Genomic DNA, 19,876 nt, shown 5'->3' with positions numbered 1-19,876 from the left:
TGAATAGAATACACAAAACTGAATAACCTATCCTTTTACAACCCTATAGTAGATACAAAAACTAGAACTATGCTTGAAAGGTATGCAGGAAATGTCTTCCTTCCATCCGCAACATGTATCAGGTTCAAATAAATAAAGTGTGATTTTACTTCACAGTTCAAATTAAGGACATAAGGATCTACAAACCAGGTAGTTTATGCAGCCAATAGGAATAAAATACAACACTGAATACCAAATAACGAAAAATGACCCAGTCATTTCAAATAGATGTATTGAACAGAACAGATACCAAACAGCAGCACTTAGAACAAACACAGTCTTGAGAAGAATGTGATTCAGATGAAAAAAAGTCATACTGAGGATGAGAAAATATGACAAAATTGGAGTGATTAATGTTCTAGTTGTGTTTCTTGAGTCATTTGGTTAAGATAGCACAGACTAAACTTAATGATAACAGCAAAAGTCTACAGTGCCAAATGTAAATTTACATACGAATTGATATAATCTTGGTGTTATGAAGGCATACCTTTTTATTGTGAAAAGCATTGTAGTTTAAAACAAATATTAGATAAATGAAATGCAATTTGAAAAGTTCTCAGGTGAAGAAAAAAGCTTAATTTATTCTTAATTCCTTAGAAAGCATTAAAATACTGCAGCTTTTTGCACATGTTTTGGTTAAAGACAGTAAACCTGGCACATTGCAAAGGAAATGGTATGTTGTGTGTCTCTATCACCTATTTAGTATTTATGATTTCCATGATAATTCTGACACTACACTGCCTGTACTTTAACTCTTCTGGCCATTAAGAGAGTCCTGCTCTGACAAAAAAAACCTCTGTGAATACAGCCTAACTGTCACCTAATGCAATAGGAGGAAAGCACAGAGACAAAGCAACAACAAGAAAAATAAGCATATATAGAGTCAATAAAATGTTGCCCTTCATTGGCATTCAACAGCATTGGCATCCAAACAGAAATATTAAAGATAAACAAACACACCATGAAACACAAAGGGTCCAGTTACGTCCGACACTGCGACTCTGTGGTGACGTGTGTGTTGATGACAGTCCCTATTAAGAGATAAGTCATGGACATGCAGACAGACGGGCAGACTGCCCACTCTAAAGCACACAGCTCTCATTACAGTCAGTGGTGCTGCCAGCTGATCTCCTCTTCAGCTCCCTGCCCTCTGTCTGGTGGCGGGCGTGATGGTGGCTCCCATGTGACCCCTGCCCTGGCTCCTGCAGCTTGAAGTCATCTGGCCCCTGACTCCTCTCAGGCTCCACCTGGAGGTAGGCGCGAACGCGGTGCTGCTGTGCCACGGTGCCGCTGAAGTCAATGACGCGACACTCATACGTGCCCTCGTCTGAGGGCTTGACGCTGGAGAGACGGAGCTTGTGGGAGATGTTGCTGCCGGCTACTTTTACCACCTGACGGGGACAAAAGATGATGTATTGTTATTTGAAGCTGTATAGGAAACATCATCTAAGCTCTTTTATTAAGGATAAGGTTTAAATGGATTATAGAAATGGAGCTAGCAAAAGCTTGGATGTCTTTCATATTCATTATAATGAAAAAAAAAATCTGCTAGTTTTCTTTGATATAGTCCTTGTTGTTTGTGCTTGTTGACAGTTGACGCAGGATCAAACTCACACTAATTTTGGTGGCGTCTTTGGAAGTTTCCTCCAGGGGTGCAACCTGCGCAGGAAATATGGATGATACATTAGCAACAGATGCACATTTCTAAAAACATCTCACACTAGCAAAACATTGCAGTGGACAAACATGTTTGATGTTTTCAGCAATCTTTTCTTAACAAGGCTTCCTTGTAGTTACCATTTTCTCTCTGGTGGTTGAGCTTTATGTACTGTGTGCGTGGGTACGCACGCTTATATGTGCATGTTTAAATGTGTCTGTATGAGCACACACTTAACAACCCCAAGCACGTAAGCCTCTGAGCAGGAGTGTGTGTGTGAATGTGTATGCAAAGGCACAGAGGTATTCTTTTGGGCATAGGTATGAATTATGCATGGAGCAGACAGAGATTTTGAAAATCTATTTCTTTCTCAGTGCCAATTATAGTGTCTAGAGGCACAACAGGGGAGCCTGAGTTCCCCCATGACGGGAGAGAGTCAACCTGTTCCCCCAGTGCTGGCAAATGCTAATCAGCAATTATCCCTTCGCTTCCGTGCCAGAGGGTTTGCATTTCCTCCTGCCTGATATATATTGAGCTTTAGGTTCAGTCCGAGCCATTCTTTCCAAATAAATTGTATTGCAGAAACTGAAATAGTGATACAGAAAGCGGACTTAGTGACTCTACTGAACAGATAAAAAAAGAAATGTTTCACCTTGGGTTGCTGAGTGAGATAAAAGCCCTAATGTATGAGAAAATAGCTTTCAAGCAATAACCATATGCATCTCAAAGATATTAGTTAAAAAATTAGTTCCATTTGGTTTTCTATTGTCCTTTTTTACTGGAAACCACACATGTTGTTTTGTAAGATAAAAACTGAAATTGATTCCTTGAAACCATAGGCATAATCCAAAGAAAGGGTTGATTATTCGCACATGAACATTAGACAATTACTTGCAGAAAGCCGGGAGATGTGAGATTAGGGAGATGTTTTTTAGGGTAATTGTTGGGCTTGTTGCATTTCTTGAGATTCTTCCTCTACTTAGTGTATATGTATATCTACACACGTTACCTGAAATTATATAATTATGATGTACAGACAATGTTATAGAGGTTTTTTTTTACCTGATTTGTACATGTATCACTGGATGTCTTGCTGTATTTATGATGTATAATATACAGTGGTGTCTTCGAAGCACCATATAAACTCAGTCATCCTACTGTAGTCTACAATAATACATTTAGTCCCAATCTTTTTTTTTTCTGTTATATCCCCACATTCCTATTTGGTGAGCCTATGGACCCCTTTATTGGCATCATCAATAATATGTTTTTCTTATGAATGCATCATAAATTGCATTTTATTCATCATGAATCATTATCTTAAATATTGTTACACTTGAGTTGTCCGCATTCAGGAGTTCATAGTATATGAGCAGTTACCCCCTTATTGTAATTTGCTAAAGATCCCATCACAACAGTTTTCAATCCTATTTGGATACCCTCCCCCCCTTAATACAAATATATGGATTTACTTTTAAAAAATGATCTTTTTTACCCACTGGGGTACAAGTAGTCCCCCGAGAATAACTGCACATATCAAACAAAATGCTTTCTTTACGTCTTACATTATTCGTGATCTGGGCAGGCTTCTCTTTCCAGTCTCTGTGGTGCTTGATGTACCACCACTGGATCTCCAGCGAGTAGGAGGGAGAGCCCGCCCCACGGAAGGAACAAGCCATCTCTACATCCTCACCGCTCTGCGCTGCAATGTCGTGTGGCACCTCTGTAAAGAGAGCTGCAGGGGTATAAAAAAAAGAGAAAAGTTTAGGGAAAATGATGGGATTAAGACATCCCCGAAGTGACAGAAAGACAAATCCTCAAGATTTCTATTTCTCAGGGAGCTAAGTGACAACAGTTCACCCGCGACGTTGATGCATCACAGTTCAGCGAGAGAAGAAATTGTGACACACTCAAGGTTTTGATAGCTTAGTAAATATAGCAATGAGAAATTCAGAGAGAAGGTATCAGCTGAACAAACCACTGCTAATCGTTAGATGAAAGCATTGCTTAATCTACAGTGCTCAGTGTTCTGCAGGTTTCACTCTCAGTCTTTTTGCAGAAACTGTAGTTGCAAGCTTAAGTGTCAGTACTGGGATAATATGCTATTAATATACTTTAGTAATATCATCCTTCTGTCGATGGTTCAGCAGCCAGAGCTGAGCTGAACATTGTACTGATATAGTAATTTGGAAGTGTCATAACACTTCAATCCCACGCACACAGACTGAAATACCACCTACACAGAACATCATTCTCTCCCGTTTGGCTTCCTGTAATGGTCAATAATTCAGAGTAAGACTACATTTTCCATCGCATATTATCAGACTCAGCATGCAGTATGTGTGTGGGAGGACACTTTGTAAGATATCTTATCTATGGATGCAGAAGCAAAATGGAGACTGACCTAAATGCTACTCTATAAACACACATTAAGCTTTCTTAAAACACATTGTAAAAATTCATAGTTAACCCCACCAACCCCCCCAAAAAATAGGAATAATAAATGAAAGCATGAACCAGGTTGTTAAGAATGAAACCTCAACTAAATTGAAGGGACAGCTCGTCGGGATCTTCTTAAGAAACCTATTATACCCCATATAAATTCAACATCAACACATGATAGGTGTTTGAGATGTTCAACATTTAATTGACCACAATAGCAAAGCATTTTAAGACCTTCTTAAGAAACCTTTATATGGCATATAAACATCCATCCAGAGATATTGAAATCAGACAGTAAATTCAACATCAACACATGATAGGTGTTTGAGATGTTCAACATTTAATTGACCACAATAGCAAAGCATTTTAAGACCTCAGATCAAATGCAAACATTTTCCTAATTTATTGTGTAGAATAAGGTCAACAGGAATTAAAAAGTTCAGCCATTATCTACTCACTCTGGAGATTTTAAATGTGACACCAACTATTTGGTGAAACAGGGAATAATGTCATGCATAAAGTGTGATAAGACAATAATCTGTAGTCTGTTCTACCTCTAGATTCAACCTCTCAGCTACAGAATAGTGCTCTTTCAGGGAGACACAGGGACTGAGCATGTTAAGACCAGGTTAGCGAAGAGAAAAGTCAGACTCCGTATCTGTAATTGTCATGCCCTTGATGCACCGCTGCTTGCGGCCAGGCAGTGGCCTCATTTGTCAGTAGCAGACGTACTGGAGGGATGGAGCCACACTGGGGCCAAGAAGAGGAAAGAGAGGAAAAGAGAGAAAAGAAGGACAAGGGCAGAGGTGAACCGAGGAGAGAGTGTTTGTGTTTGGAAGAAAGCGCTGAGAACGATGGATAGAAAAGTGAGGAATAGTGAAAGAGGAGCTGTAAAGAAGAGGGATTGGATTCACACACACACACACACACACACACACACACACACACACACACACACACACACACACACACACACACACACACACACACACACACACACACACACACACACACACACACACACACACACACAGTGTTGAGAAGGAAATAGGAGCTTAAGAAATAACTGTAAAGGAATCACCTATGGAGAGATACGAAGACAGAGAAGCATGTAAAGTGCAATGAACCTTGTTCACCATACACACCATGTGCTTAAGTTAATGTTCTCCCAGTTTGGGCTCTGCTTAAAGCTGCAGCTATATTCAGAGTAGACATAAACTCATTTACTTTACACCCCTGGCAAGGAACAGAGTCATCTATTTAAAGTCACGACAGCATTCAAATACTCATTCTTCAGCAGAAAGATCAAATATGGACCCTAAAACAAAATGTTTCCATACTGTTTATTTAAGACCTTGAGTTGTCTCTTTCATTATGGAAGGTGTCAAACCTTCATGCGTTTTGTCATGGCAACATGGAGGTACATTACGTATGTGCAGACAGCTTGATGATAACTCGTTCTTTTACTTTTCTCTCCAGCTCTCCTCCATTATACACATTCTCTTGAGATTGAAAAATAACAGGTGAGATAAGGATACATTTCAGTCAACTCAGTGTACCTCTCCAGCCCTGTTCCATCTTCGTCTTACATCATGAGTCCTTATTAAGATGCTGACAGACACGAGGGCAGAGAACATACCCTCTTGCTGGTTTCTGATGCTCATGTCAGGAGGCAGCTGAACAGAGAGCCCATAACTCAGACAGACCTGTCAGCTACAAGCGGTTCCAGACAACACATAACCTGAATCTATGGGATGTCACAATACAAAAGATGATGCTGAGATCAAAGTGGAAACTATTTATAAAAAAAACTCAAATTAAAACTAAAATTAAAAATGAATTCTTCATTTTGGAAAAAGCTTCAAAAATCTTAAATCAAAATCCAGTTTAGGAGGTATTTGAATGTAGAGCATGATGAAAGTAATTGGCCTATATTAGCACATTGCAGATATATCAATAACAGATGATGGAAATTTAGGCTGATAAGTAATACAAACTTCTGAGTTAAAACGAGTATCATTCGGGCTTTATAGGAACATTAATGACACAGAATGAACATTCACAAAAAAGGATCGAGAATAAAACGCACAGAAAGGTATTTAGTTCAATTCTAGTCCTCAAATGGCAAAATCAGGCATGCATGACATTTTCAAGCGAAACTATTTCATTTGAAACATTGCAGTTAGGTGAGTCAATTCTAAAGAAATCTTCCATTTATTCATTTTTCCATCTTCAGTTATGTGCCAGATGAGCACAAATAAAGTGTGACAGGGAAGACTGGCCTCATCCCTCACATGTTACACAGTAGGGCTGAAGACTAAATATATCATTATTTTATTAAATCAAGTTTATTTATCTGAATGCACCAACAAACTTCTGACTAGATTTTATTGTCTAATCTTCTAATCTGTTGTGAGAAATAATAACTGAAACTATTTAGTCTATACTAGTCTGTTTTCTTCTTACATTTTCAAACTATCACCACATATTAAGACATATGTGATCCGAAAAACAAGGTAAGTAACAAGGTATTGAAGCAGATAAATGTTTTCCTGAGTAAGTCTTTTAATTTCTGTGCTAGTCTGTGAAAAGTGTCTTGTGATTCTGCTGCACAGTGGGACATATTTTCTGGGACATTTTCCTGTTGCGCTAACTGTTCCTTCGATGCCATTGTAGAGTGTAATCACAGCTGGCATAATGATTCACTTTCATCTGATGAAGCATGTGTTTCCTGACGGCAGGAAAATCTTTCCGGATAACAAAGCAACCCAATCTGAACTGAACACGTCCAAGAGATTCAGAAAAGCATCTGAGGTAAAGCTCTGATGATTATCAGAAAGTATGCAGGATGCAGAAATTAAACTGAAAAGTAACCTTTAAAAAAAGAGAGGAGCTCACAGTAGAAGTTATTTTAGAAACAGATACACTGTATGTTAAAATCTTAAGCAGCCAATTATTTATTGAATTGAATATTTTTTTAGTAAGGCTGAATCAATACTTGGTCACATGCCTATCAATCAATCAATTAGCACAAATGTATTTTACTCTGATAAGACAAAGAATGATAAAGAAAAATAAGGGGCAAAGTTGAGGCAAAATGTAGATTTGATGCCTTTGTGTTTTCTAACATATTTCATTTTTTGTTTTTTGTTTGAAAAGCACTTTGTATGAGTGTTTGAAGAGGTGCTGAATGGACGCCTCTTATTCAGATATATTCTTTTCTATTATTTTTTCCATTTTCTTTCTTCCTTTATACATCTTATCATTCAAGACTGTCACTCTGTCTCTTGGATGTCCGATGAAGAGCACAGAGGGTATGTTTTGAACATATGGTGCAGAGCTGAAGCCTGGAATAGCAGAGAACCTCACTGTGAATAAAGTATATGAGAAAAACAACAGAGGTGGCATTTCAATCATCTGAGCTTTCTTAGAATTCAATGCGGGTGCTGGTACTTTTTTTTTTTGGTCCTTTAGATACAGTATCAACAGCTAGCGGCAGAGCACAGACAGCAGCATCTGTCACTTTGAACAGGCTGCGTTCCCACAAACACAAAGCTCTTTATGGGGGACACAGTTAAAGACACAAAAGCAAGTGAGCACAAAAAGAATGATATGGAGAGAAATCAGAGAAGTAATTATTATCTTATCTTATTGGTCAATTCTTAATCTTAATTGACCAAAGGTAAAGGATAGTTTTTTTCTTTTTGTACGTGTCTTAGCAAGACTTCCCTAAATCGCCTACACGTGTTTCATAAATGCTGCAGCCAAGCTTCTGACCAAGACCTCCAAAGGGTCACACTGGCTTCCTATCAAATTTTGAATCCACTTATCCTTGTGATATCCAGAATAAGAGCCTTGTGTGGTCAAGCACCTGCCTACATTAAAGAGCTACTGCACCAGCAGCAGGCCTCTAAGGTTCTCTGATCTGGGTTCGTTGGTTCACTTCAGGCTCCAAACAAAAAGAGACTGTGCTTTGTGGACACTGTGGACACGTTTAAAATGCAGCTCAAGACCCAATTGTATAGACCTGCTTTTCTATATTGTTTTTAGTGTCTTATGTTTTTAGCTTTATGACTGCATTTAATGTAAGTTGATTTGTCTTTTGCTTGCTACTTTGTGATGTCTGTTCTTGAAAGGTGCTCTTGACTGCCACCACCCCATACTTGGTAGATGAGGTGGTTCAGCACCGGAAAACATAAAAAGGGACGTTGAAGAACCAGGTCGATGTTGAGTAATGAAAAAATCCAAGGCCTTTATTAACAAAAAGAAAAAACTGAAACAAAGGACAAAAATGAAACCCAGAAAAATTCAGTAAAACTGAATTACACTGAATCAAAAGAACACCAAACACAAGAAAGCTGCAGACTGACAACAAGCTGCCAACTCCTCTCTCCACTTTTACTCCTGTGAAAAGGATTTCACGGCACATTTTTGTCTGTCATCATTTGTTATTATACAGACTTAGCAATTGAGAAATATTTTTCACTTTTAAATCATTTTGTGTAAAAGTATTCTCCTAAAATGAACCCTTAATACTTTTTGAATGTAAGAACAGTACTTGTCTACAACTTACAAACAAAGCATACTATAAAGGCAAACTGGTGAAGAATTAATGACGCTAGCTGAGTTGCCACAGTCATTTGAAACCACAGTGTATTAAGTCAAAGTCAAGTCAAGGAGAGAGTTGCACGGGGAGTCCTAAAATACACTTGGGAGTCCGAAGCAGTCGGACAGGCTTATAGCTGCAAGGTAATTCCTGCACTTTCCCCATTTCCCCTGCCAACCAATAAGACCCCAATTTTGCAAACGCAAGATCTTTCTCAATTTTCCACCTCTTTCTTTCTTGTTTAAATCCTTGCTTAGCTCTCTCTCTCTCTCTCTCTCTCTCTCTCTCTCTCCAGCTCAGTAACATCTCCCACAAATCTCCCCCTCTCTGGACACTACTACTCTTCTCTCTCCCTTTTATATTGCCCTTTCATTCTTGCTTTCTACCTATTAGAGGTTCCTTATACCACTCAATCCTCTTCTGTGCTCTCACCTTCCTTCCTCCTTTAATTCAGTTCCCCTTCCACACTTTTCCCTCCCCTCTATGGCCCTCTCGCTGAGTGGGCAATCTGTGTCTGTTGGCTCTCTGGTGTGTGGTATTAAGAGATGCTTCCCACTCTCAGAGTAGCTCACTACATCTCCTGGAGCCTTGCCCACTGGCTCTGGCAGGTGTTCAGCATCCTGGGAGACTTACCCTGTGTGTGTGTGTGTGTCTCACTGTGTGTGGTGCCCTGTGGCTTGTAGTCAGCATACAGCGTATGTGTGTAAATGGAGCTGTACAGATTTGAAATGCATGTCACATATGGTGGTGCTGCAGTATGCTGCTGTGTGTTTCTGTTGCATGTTTTATGCAAGCCATTACGAATAGCATGTCCCTCTATGCGAAGGAGCATCTCCAATTATCATTTTGCAACATCTCTCTCTCACACACACACACACACACACACACACACACACACACACACACACACACACACACACACACACACACACACACACACACACACACACACACACACACACACACACACACACACACAACCTTGTACTTCTATCTCTGTGAGGACACTCATTGACAAAATGCAGTCCCTAGCCCCTTAACCTTATCATTATTCTAAGATGAACCTTAAACCAAGTCTGAACCCCAAAACAGGCATTTGGAGGTATGTCCCAAAAAGAGGCCTGACCCAAAATGTCCTCACACTTTAAATGGGTCCCCACAAAGACAGCTGTAAAGGCGCGCACACACACGCCCACACATACAATATCAAAGCAATTCAAGAGAGATTAGAGTATGAAGAAGTATGAAGTCTTTAACCATATGGAGGAGGAGAGAATAGATGTATGAGTGACTCCCTACAATATGCTCTCGATCCATTACATAATCTGTCATATAATTGAACTTTGTTTTTGATTTTTTTTCCCAGTGAAGGGCAGACAGCCTCATTACCAGTTATTTTGATGTACAGATTTTCTGTCAAATAAACAAACAAATGTGTTTCTGAGCAAACAGGAACTAGACATATCATTAGCCATGGCCATAAGCCACAGAGTGCATGCATCAAAAACGATAATAAAAGGTAAATAATATTCACACATTGTGAATCAATAAAGTCCAACAGATAATATTTTCAAATGCTCAAGGTTATTTTCATTATCAGACTGCAGTTAACTTTTGCTTTTGGTGAATATATAACATTACATTGCAACCAAACTCTGCTTCGCTTCCCTGGATTCAACAAGGGATGAACAGTCCGCAACAGTGCTGGATTCTGAACAGACAAATGGATGCGGTGAATGAGAGACTTGAGAAACAAGGATTGTAAAGTCTGTAGGTGAGTCAATCTTTTATGAACAAAGAGAAAATATTCGGTGGCTGAGTCACTGACTTTCAAGTGAAGTCTACGATGCCCAGCTTGTGCATCTAAAACTCAAAAAAGTATTTTTTTTGTATTATACAGTGTTCTGCGTTCACTTCTTCTGAAAAGGCTGTTCTATATTAAAAGGCTTTGGTACCTCCATAAAACTCAAATTTCACCCACTGTGGTGTAAATGTATTTGCAATCTGGTGCCTGTAGTTCATGAAGTGCACCTGTGAGATAAATATGACATGTGGTTGTAAACTGTGACATGCACTAAAATGTGAGAATTTCACCTGTTACATTACAGTCATTTAGCAGACGCTTTTATCCAAAGCGACTTACAATCAGTAGTATGTTACATATCATTCACCCATTCACACACTGATGACAGGCTACCATCAAGGTGCCACCATCAGACTCTAACTAACATTCATGCAACATCCAGTCCACACCGATGGTAAAGCCTTCAGGAGCAACTTGGGGTTAAGTGTCTTGCCCAAGGACACATCGACTGCCGAAGCCGGGTATCGAACCACCGACCCTCTGATTGGAGAACTACCTTGCTCTCCACTACACCACAGCCGGTGTTATATTTATTTCCCCCTAAAGCATGGCATAAAGTGGCCATTTTAAGGGTTTCACAACACCTCTCTCTGCCTCTGTCCCTTATAAGCACAATACGGCAACTGAATGGAAAAAGAGGCTAGTATATGTACTGCAGGGCTGATGAGCGGAAGTGGAAACAGTTGGGATAGTCGGCGGGGGATGGAGTTCAGGTAAGTGCAGGGCTGATGAGGAAAGAAGGAACAGGTGTGTAGAGGGGTGGGGCAGTCAGCTGATAGGTAAAGGGGGAAAGTGCCAGTGCATCTAGTGGATTGATGCAAAATGGAAACTAAGGGGCCTGAGGAATAGGTAATGGGTCAGGAGAGGAGCGAAAGACAGACTGACAGAAACAAAGATTTCATTAAGCACAATTTGCTTGGTTTCGAGAGAATTTTGAGAAAACAATAACACTGAACTGTTGCCCAGCCCTAATCTGCTGATTGGAGTATTCCTAATAATGCAAATGCAAACATTTTATGACAGCCATTACAAATACGCTCCTTGAGTTCTATAAATGAATCCCTAATCATTGGTATCACTAAATTATGCGGTGCCCAAACTATTGCCTCGCCATCCTGCCTCCCTTGTCCTCCTCCCTCCTCCTCCTCCTCTTCTCAGCATTATCGATCTGACAGTTGTCAGATTGCCTTTCAGTTTAGTATGCAGACGCCCTCTTCAACCGGCTTGTGAAACACGACTTGTTGACAAACAGACTGTCTCCAGGTGTGAGCTGTGGCGACGTCAGGCCCTGACAAGCCTGCTCTGCAGACATGTCCAAAAGTTTCGTGACTTTAATCACATTAGCGTCACAAGAAATCAATCACATAACCTTGGTAGAATGATAAATCAACAGTAAAACTGACGCCAATGGTACATTTTCCCGGGCCCCGAACTGGCAGAGAAAACTGTGAGAACATGTACTTCTGATGTGAATATTGACTTCCAGGGAAATCTCCAGCACACTGGGTTGTATAATTTATAAGGCCACAGAAAGAATTTGCTTGGCTTGGCCTTATTCTAAGTATAGATTTTCATAAAGGCAGTACCGTCAGAACTGTCCTCTAGTAGAGGCAGGGGACCCCTGTTGGAAGACGCAAGTACAGTAGATGCATTTTTAAAATGGTCCTCGTTGAGGCCACGAGAACACAGAGGCGTCTGCTTGCTATCCACCAAAGACTCATTAAAAATGAAAAGGAGAGAAAATAATGAAAGAAAAGCAATGTGGTGGAGGACATAAATATATGAACAAATGCATGTACACTGCTCTAGCCCCAGAGAGACCACTTTTAAATATTTTCTCACTTCAGGTCCAAGGCAAAATAAGAAGGATAAATCCAGCATGAGTGCCAGTGTGAGTTCAAGCCATCGATCCTCTCTCTCTCTCTCTCTCTTTCTCTCCTTCTCCCTTCCTGCTTTGGAGTGAGCTTGAGCTGTTTGAGGATGACTAAATTACAGAGGGCTAATTAGCATGGACGAGAAGCAAGTGTGACACCCGTATCTTTGCAGGTCCATGTGTGTGTGCTTGTCTGTGAACCAGAGACAGAAGCTTGCAGTTAAAGACCACCTGCACCAACCCCGCAATTTTTTTTTGCCAAGGGCTTATGTTATTCTATAGTGTTTTACTTATTTTGAACTTATCACATGAAAGACCAAAACCAACAGTGTCTTCGTCCGTCTCTTATCACTTTGAAGTCCTGTTGAAATCTTAGCTAACCAATCACAAATTTTTGTTTATCTGTTTCACCACTTCTGATATTACAGATGAAAATACAAATAATGTAAGATGCATGAAATCAGGGGATTTGAGAATGTCGGCACATACTGTGCCAAACAGTTATGTAAAAGTGTTGTAGGAATAAGACAAAAACAGGCATTTTGTAGCTGGAAGAATTGTAGAAAATCCTTCTCTAGGTTAAGTGCAAACATTTGTCACCCAAAATGTTGCCACCTTAGGGGGACAGCAAGTAAAATCAGGGTCATTAACTCAATGCTTCCATTTGAGTCACATCCGTAGGGCACTGAAGAGCAGAAATGATTTATTGTGAAGAAATCAGCCACAGTAAATACCAAGACATAAAAAAATCCACCTTAACATCACCAAGGTGAATGTAAATAGCCTGTGAACAGAATCCCTGTGGCAAGAGGTATTTCACTAACTTGATGTATGGCTTTAATAATCAGGGGAGCCCCAAGGGAACGGTGGATGAAATAACAAGAAGCTCCTGTAATAAAGAGAACTGCTAAAGCATTAATCGTGCATTCAGATAACCAACTAGAGAAAGACGTTATGTTTGGTTAGTGGATATGGGAAAAGCCTTGAAGGGTTACAGCACTTTGTGTTGGTTTAGTAGCTATAGTTTTAACACAAGATCAATACAAATATATTGTTTCTCAGTTTTATGAAGTCATTATATTGTTATTAATCACAAACACTTATACACATTACCACACTTATGGTTAAAGACGAGTCAAAAGTTAAACCTGCAGTTATGAATACTGCTATCAGCCTGTATCACTGTGCCAAGAGGTTTCTGTACAGCCGTTAGAAGTAGCCTGCAGTAGCTGGAGTGACAACCGTTAACCAAATGTGGAAAAAAATTTATAACACTGATAAACAGAAATAAGCAACCTGGGAATTTGCGTAAAAGTCAATAATGCTGTATTTGGTCGACAATCAGCGGCCGTGCAAACAGACAGGAGTCTCCTTGGGGAAATAATTTCTTGCTGCGAGACCTTCAGCCTTCATTCAAGGAGGAAGGTAAAACAATGAAATAAGAATGGAGCCGGTAATCAAGCCAGCAGCTGTCTGCCTGTTGCCGTCGGTACTCCAGAGTGAATTTTTTATAGCCCATGGGACACAAGACTCAGAGGCTATTTCTGTGTTTCCTCCCAGTGTGTGGCAACACGAAGTAGCATGTGTTGTTGACAACACAAACCGGGACTCTGAGCCATTTTGCAGAATGCACACTGTAATCCATCTGGTCTCTGCGCGGATGAAAGACAACATTATGTTCTGCTTTAGTATGTTGCCCTTGAGAACCTTTAAGTGATGGTATATATGTTTTCACGAGATGCGACAGTTGGGTGCAGCGGTGACCAAGCTGCTTACAGCACTCTGCTAGGCATGAGGTGTTGAATGAATCTGAATTAAAGTTGAAGCAGTTTCACCTTGGTTGAAGTAATGTAATGAAATTAAATCATAACTTTCAATTAAAGTGAGTTTATGTTGGCTTATACAACCAGGACCACAACACAAATATCCCGTACAGTATATTCTCCATCCTCTCAATTAAAATAACCCCATCATCACAAAACTAAATATCTCAGGCTCATTGCTAACTACTCCTTGGTGTTTCAAAACTGATTTAAAGAGCTGATCCTGCTGTTATTAGCTAGTTTGTTATCACTGCTGGGGATGGGGATCACATTCCCACCAATATATGAACAAGAACATATTGCGGCCACTGACAGCTCCATAAATTGCACATTGTTTGCAATCACTATCTGCCCTGTCTCAAGGTCTGTTTCACAAGATATATTGTGCTAATGATAAACCACGCAAACACGGCCATTACGTTTTGCAGCATATTGCCCTTTTTTAGTGTCCAATCGCAATTATCCATGTGGTAAAGTATAAATGAGCTTCAGGTCAATGCTTCGAGTAGCAGCCAAATCTTTTTGTAAATTTGCCCTCTAGTGTATCGTCTTCAGACAGTCCTCAGATTTAAGTACCCAAGACTAGCAGAGTATTCTGTTCATAGTGGGCGAAAGATTTAGTGTGAGCGGCAGCTGCAAAAGCCTTTGGCAATTATAGGGCTGACCCCACTTTTCTGTGTCAAGCCAAAAATGGAAAGTAGTATACATAGCCAATAGAAAAGAGCATAAATGTGGTTATTTTATATGAGTGTTTTAACTGTATTATTTAAATCCCAATTTCTGTCAATTTTATTTAATTAATGATTTCACAAAAAGTGGACCAGACCAAAAATGTTGACTGCAGGTCATGATATTACTACGTCACACTGGGGATTACTGCGTCACCAGAGGAAGCAGCGGCCCCCTCAAGTTGTATCTTGTTAAAATGTTCTCCTGCCTCCGGGAGCCTCTTGAGGTTAGCATTCTTACAACTATCCTTTCACTCTCTTCCTGTCTCCTACCGAGCCTCCGCCAGCATCCTCCGCTTTGACAGCATGACTGTACAATCTGTTGCCCCCCCCTCGCACAGTCAGAGCTCCATTAAATTGAAAGCCAATGCAAACTACCGGGGCTGGCCATCCTCATTAAGAGGACACCAAGCAGAGGACTGGCAGAGATATCCCAGACACTTTGGAAGCCTAATGAATTGGTACAAGCCCCCACACTGTGAAAGTAGTACGCTCACGATGGATAACAGGATGAACGCTGCCAAAGAGCACTAACACTGTCTCGCAGACCAAATGAAGGGATCAGAATTGATGATGAAACCACGAACGGTACCATCATTACTTTTTGTTGAAGGCCATCTACATGAACAAAATCTTGTCTCTGACACTTTGACACAAAGTTGCCCACAACGAGGTGAAGGCACTGAATGTAACCTGGTCGCTTGACTTCACACAAAACACATTATTTTTCTTCACAGGTGATTTAATCTTCACTTCAGCTTTAGCGGAAACTGGGGTGCCGGGGCTGACCGGGCCCCATCCAGATGCACTTATCTGGAACAAATAAGTCAGGGCAGAATCTAACAAGCACTCTCCAGAACAGTGCATCCAGTCTCTCTGCTCTACATGACGGCTCAGCTTCCCTCTACTTGGCCAATTTATCAAAGAGCCCGATTGAAAAAGAAAAAAGTAAAAACTCGTGAGGAGTACTTAACCACAAAACTGTCTCTTCTGGTGCTGGGGCTACTGTGAAAAAAGAAGGGTTTTTTTTCTGTATCAAGTTTTAAAAACCTGAACAGTTGTTTTTCTAGAAGAGTTTTCATTCTTGTTAAAAGATTCAATACCCTGAGGCATTTTCTTCTTTATGGCCAGTCTGAGACATGGAGTGGGAAAGAGAACACAACGATTATAGCCAGTTTGAATTACTCCTTGGGAGAAATGCTAATAATTGATTTTCCAACCTGCCCAAGACAGCCAATCCATTTTAAACCGTTGCGCGCTGCATCAATTTATGGTGATCGAGCTAAAGCTAACTTGCTAAGCAGAAAGGGCTCGAGGGACAACTGGTGAGACACTCTGATGAAGTGGTTATCACACAATGTAATTAGACAACAGTAAATCTATGTCTGGAGATGCTGGAGAAAGGTAGGACTGCTAGGAGGTAAAAAAAAAAATGCCAATGGTGTTTAAAAGAGCTGACAGTGAGAAAAGTAACAGAAAAAAAATAGGATGCTATATCTTACCAAATAAAAACATATATAAGGATGCCATCACCTACAGCATACAACTGTGGAATCAGTCACGCAATAATATTTACTCAAAACAAGTGGTTTCAGGAAAGTCTATAAAACACAATTAGACACTAATTAGAAATTTGAGGTAGGCCTTTACTGTAGTGTAATTGGGACTGAATCCTCCTGTTAATACCACTGTACACCCATTCATTCCATCCAGATAGTTCTATTTTAGTTGGTCCCCCTCTCCTTAATTAAAAGACAACACTATCTTACAGCAGGTTTCACAAAACTATTTTAGTTTCAGCAGTAAATAACACTGGCTTTTGACATGATAGATCAGCCACCAATAAATCTAATCATAAACAAATCAGAGTCACAAGAAGTCAAATGCAGAAGCGGTCAACTACCCACCCTTAAGGAGCATTGAACAATAATAAAAACACCCCATGATTTTTGTTCTGAACTCTGAATTTTAACATGGTAAAGGCGCTACAGTACAGTAAAAGGGCATCCCAAGCCTCCCCACCTCCATAAAAAGCACATAGTGCAGCACAGATCTCCTCTCTCCTTTGGGTGCCTTCAGGAGCTGTAATTTGTCTCAAGAACACTGAAGGCACATGCCCTTGGCTTTTTTGTTTTGCCTTTATGGTTCACCTTGGCTTGAATTTGTGTCCATCAGCCGAAACCTTTAGCCAAACCTGGGCTGTATGTTTGTTACCATAAATCAATCTGATTAATTTGATCACCTTGTAATATTGTTTTACCTTATGATGTATTATTTCACATACAGTGCCCAGAGGTAAAATAGTAGTAATAGGAGATAGTATGTCCAGCTGCCTGAAGCCTAGCAGCCAAAGACACCACTTTAATATGTGTGGTGGGTGCATAGTTTGTAACATTATTATACTAATAAACTTGTTTATTTTGCACTTACATTAAGGCCATTGGTAAGCTGGAATCGAACCTGTGATGTTGAAGTTACTTGGCATGCGCTGTAAGAGTTATAATATAACTATTATCACAGATATAAAGCAATTATTTTTGGATTTTCTGCTGAAATAATTTAACAATACACAACCTTGAAGGCATTTTGGTCAGCAGTTACTGTTTTACAAAGGTTTAATCAAAGCCTGATATGCTGTATGCCTACCTGATTTTGTCCAGCAAAATAGGTTTTCACATTCAAATTGATTTTGTTGAAATCAATTTGAATGTGGGGCTTGATTGTGACTTGTGCCCAGCTCTGTATAATTTAGTAAAAGTGATATTTCCTATTCACTTTGAAGAAAATTCTTCCCCCACTTGAACTAGCCCATATTCAACCACTTTCACGTGGACATTTTCAAAGATGATAAAAGTTCATTCATAATCATTATTTAACCTCCAACCTCCAAACTTTCAAATGACAACCAATGTTCTCTGAACCCCAGCCAATCAATCCTCTTGAATAATTAAAATGATAAGACTTCTTCTTCCAGTCAAGCGACCACCAACAAACAGACATAAAACAATTTACCATTTCCAGAAATGCGATTATCCACCTCGGTTTGTCCGACGTTGAGAGCTGCGTTAAGTTGAATATAAAGTCCAACGTACTGTAAAATCCTTATCATCACTCCAGAGGATCCCATCGCTTCAGCTGGTGTTTTAAGCAGTTTAATGAAATGTGTCACATTAGCTGAAGAGCATCGATGAAACACCCCCTCCGCCGCTGAGCAGCTGTCACAGACATAAAGCTTGGAGCTGGAGGAGAGAGATGCTGCTGCTCCACTCGGCTCTGCGGGAGGAGATGATGCTGCCAGCGGAGGCGGAGGGAGAAGCAGCGTGGAGGCAGGTGCATCGGCTCACAGAGTCAATTAGGCGGAGGGATCTCACAGAGTTGTTACAGTTTTCCACCTTTGTTACACAGCTGTTTAATCAGAGCTGGCCTACAGTTTAATTGCCTACTTTTCATTTTATTTAGGGAATATTTTAGAAGTACTTTTACTTTACGATTGATTATGTCATGTAAAATATTACATTCATATGTATAAATGCACACATACAAATCTCAAACACAGTATATTTTGTCTATGCTTTCACATCACACCACACTGTGCACATTGCGGTAAATGATTATAAGTTCTCTTAGAAGGTCAAATACTCCGGACAGGGCATTCTAGTGCCTGGCCGTACGATGGAAAAGAACAGAGACACTTAAAGAAGGAATGTGCCTTTACGACCAACTGACCACAGATAACAGAGGCTCTTTTTACGACAAACTGACCAAGGCCCTCAGAAAGTCTAAAAGTCTAAACCAAGAGCCGCCTCTCTCATTTTTGGACCTATCATATTCAACTCACAAAACCTATATAACATGATGCGCACTCTGTATAAGCGCCTTTTAGTTGCTGAACTTCTCAGTACTGCTAGGCCCGTGCACGTATAACTGCTGGGCGATATACTCCTGTTATCCTAAAATAAATACCAATTTGTTTTAAGTTGAATCTGGTGTAGAAGTCTCTCTTGTTTTCCACTCAACAATTAACACTAGTGATATATATTTCATATTCAGGCCCTTTATTAAAACTCTGGGATGTACTCTGGTTTATGCTTTAAGATGCTTGTTTAAGAAAGGAGATGCACTTATGACTTCTGGTGACTAGTAGTTCTCTTGAATACCTATGTTGAATACACTTCCTGTAAGTCGCTTTGGATAAAAGCGTCTGCTAAATGACTGTAATGTAATGTAATGTAATGTAATGTATGTGTGTGTGCGTGCACGTGCAAAGTTAGCATGGCACTGGTTCCCCTTTGCAAAAATTCAATAGGATTTTTACATTCACATTACATTTTGGAATATTGCAGCTTATTGTGAACACCAAAAATGATCACCACTTTTATAATCATTTACGCGTGAATGCAGACGGCAAAAGTGACAAACTATCATTGGGCTATGAATGAACTACTCTATGGTCACATGTCCGTGAGTATACACAAAGTGGCCGCAAAGGCGTTCTAGATGATGAGATGATATTTTGGTGTCTTTTAAAGACATTTACAAGCTTAAAAATGTACCAAAGGGGTATCTACTGACTTGTTTGTTTTGTAGACCACAGTCAACCAGTTGTGTTAACAGCAGACCTTATTTCAGGCATTCCACAAACCCCCCAAAAAACATTGACTTTGTGACGAGGTCATTGGAAGTGCAAAAATGCGAGGCAACCAGCGGAGACTCCAGGAACTCACTGCCCCCGGCCAAGAAACAGTTCATCACATAACCAAATATAATACACAGAATTATCATTCTATTTGTTACATCTGGAAGACCCAGGCTAGCTGGGTCCTCGTTTCAAGTCTAATTTGCGG

At 40.0% G+C, this 19,876-nt stretch overlaps 1 protein-coding gene across 1 annotated transcript; it reads right to left on the bottom strand.

The window, feature by feature from the left end:
* Nucleotides 1-389: 389 nt before the first annotated feature.
* vstm2l (V-set and transmembrane domain containing 2 like) lies at nt 390-18,159 on the bottom strand. Its single transcript, XM_054617714.1, has 4 exons — nt 18,045-18,159; nt 3,262-3,431; nt 1,654-1,698; nt 390-1,430 (listed from the first exon to the last, which is right to left on the bottom strand). Exons 1-4 carry the CDS (start codon nt 18,157-18,159, stop codon nt 1,122-1,124), a joined length of 639 nt encoding a protein of 212 aa, XP_054473689.1. The 3' UTR covers nt 390-1,121.
* Nucleotides 18,160-19,876: the final 1,717 nt, after the last annotated feature.

This window comes from Anoplopoma fimbria, chromosome 17, assembly GCF_027596085.1.
Source record: "Anoplopoma fimbria isolate UVic2021 breed Golden Eagle Sablefish chromosome 17, Afim_UVic_2022, whole genome shotgun sequence".
NCBI lineage: Eukaryota > Metazoa > Chordata > Actinopteri > Perciformes > Anoplopomatidae > Anoplopoma > Anoplopoma fimbria.
Note: the sequence above shows the minus strand (reverse complement) of the source record. Positions and strands in the feature narration are given on the sequence as shown.

Coding starts and splice junctions, on each gene's coding strand:
- vstm2l (XM_054617714.1), bottom strand. CDS start 18,159: ATGGGATCCTCTGGAGTGATGATAAGGATTTTACAGTACGTTGGACTT. Junction 3,432..18,044: donor TAATCGCATTTCTGGAAATG/GTAAATTGTTTT, acceptor ATACCCCTGCAG/CTCTCTTTACAGAGGTGCCA. Junction 1,431..1,653: donor AAGACGCCACCAAAATTAGT/GTGAGTTTGATC, acceptor TGTCCCCGTCAG/GTGGTAAAAGTAGCCGGCAG.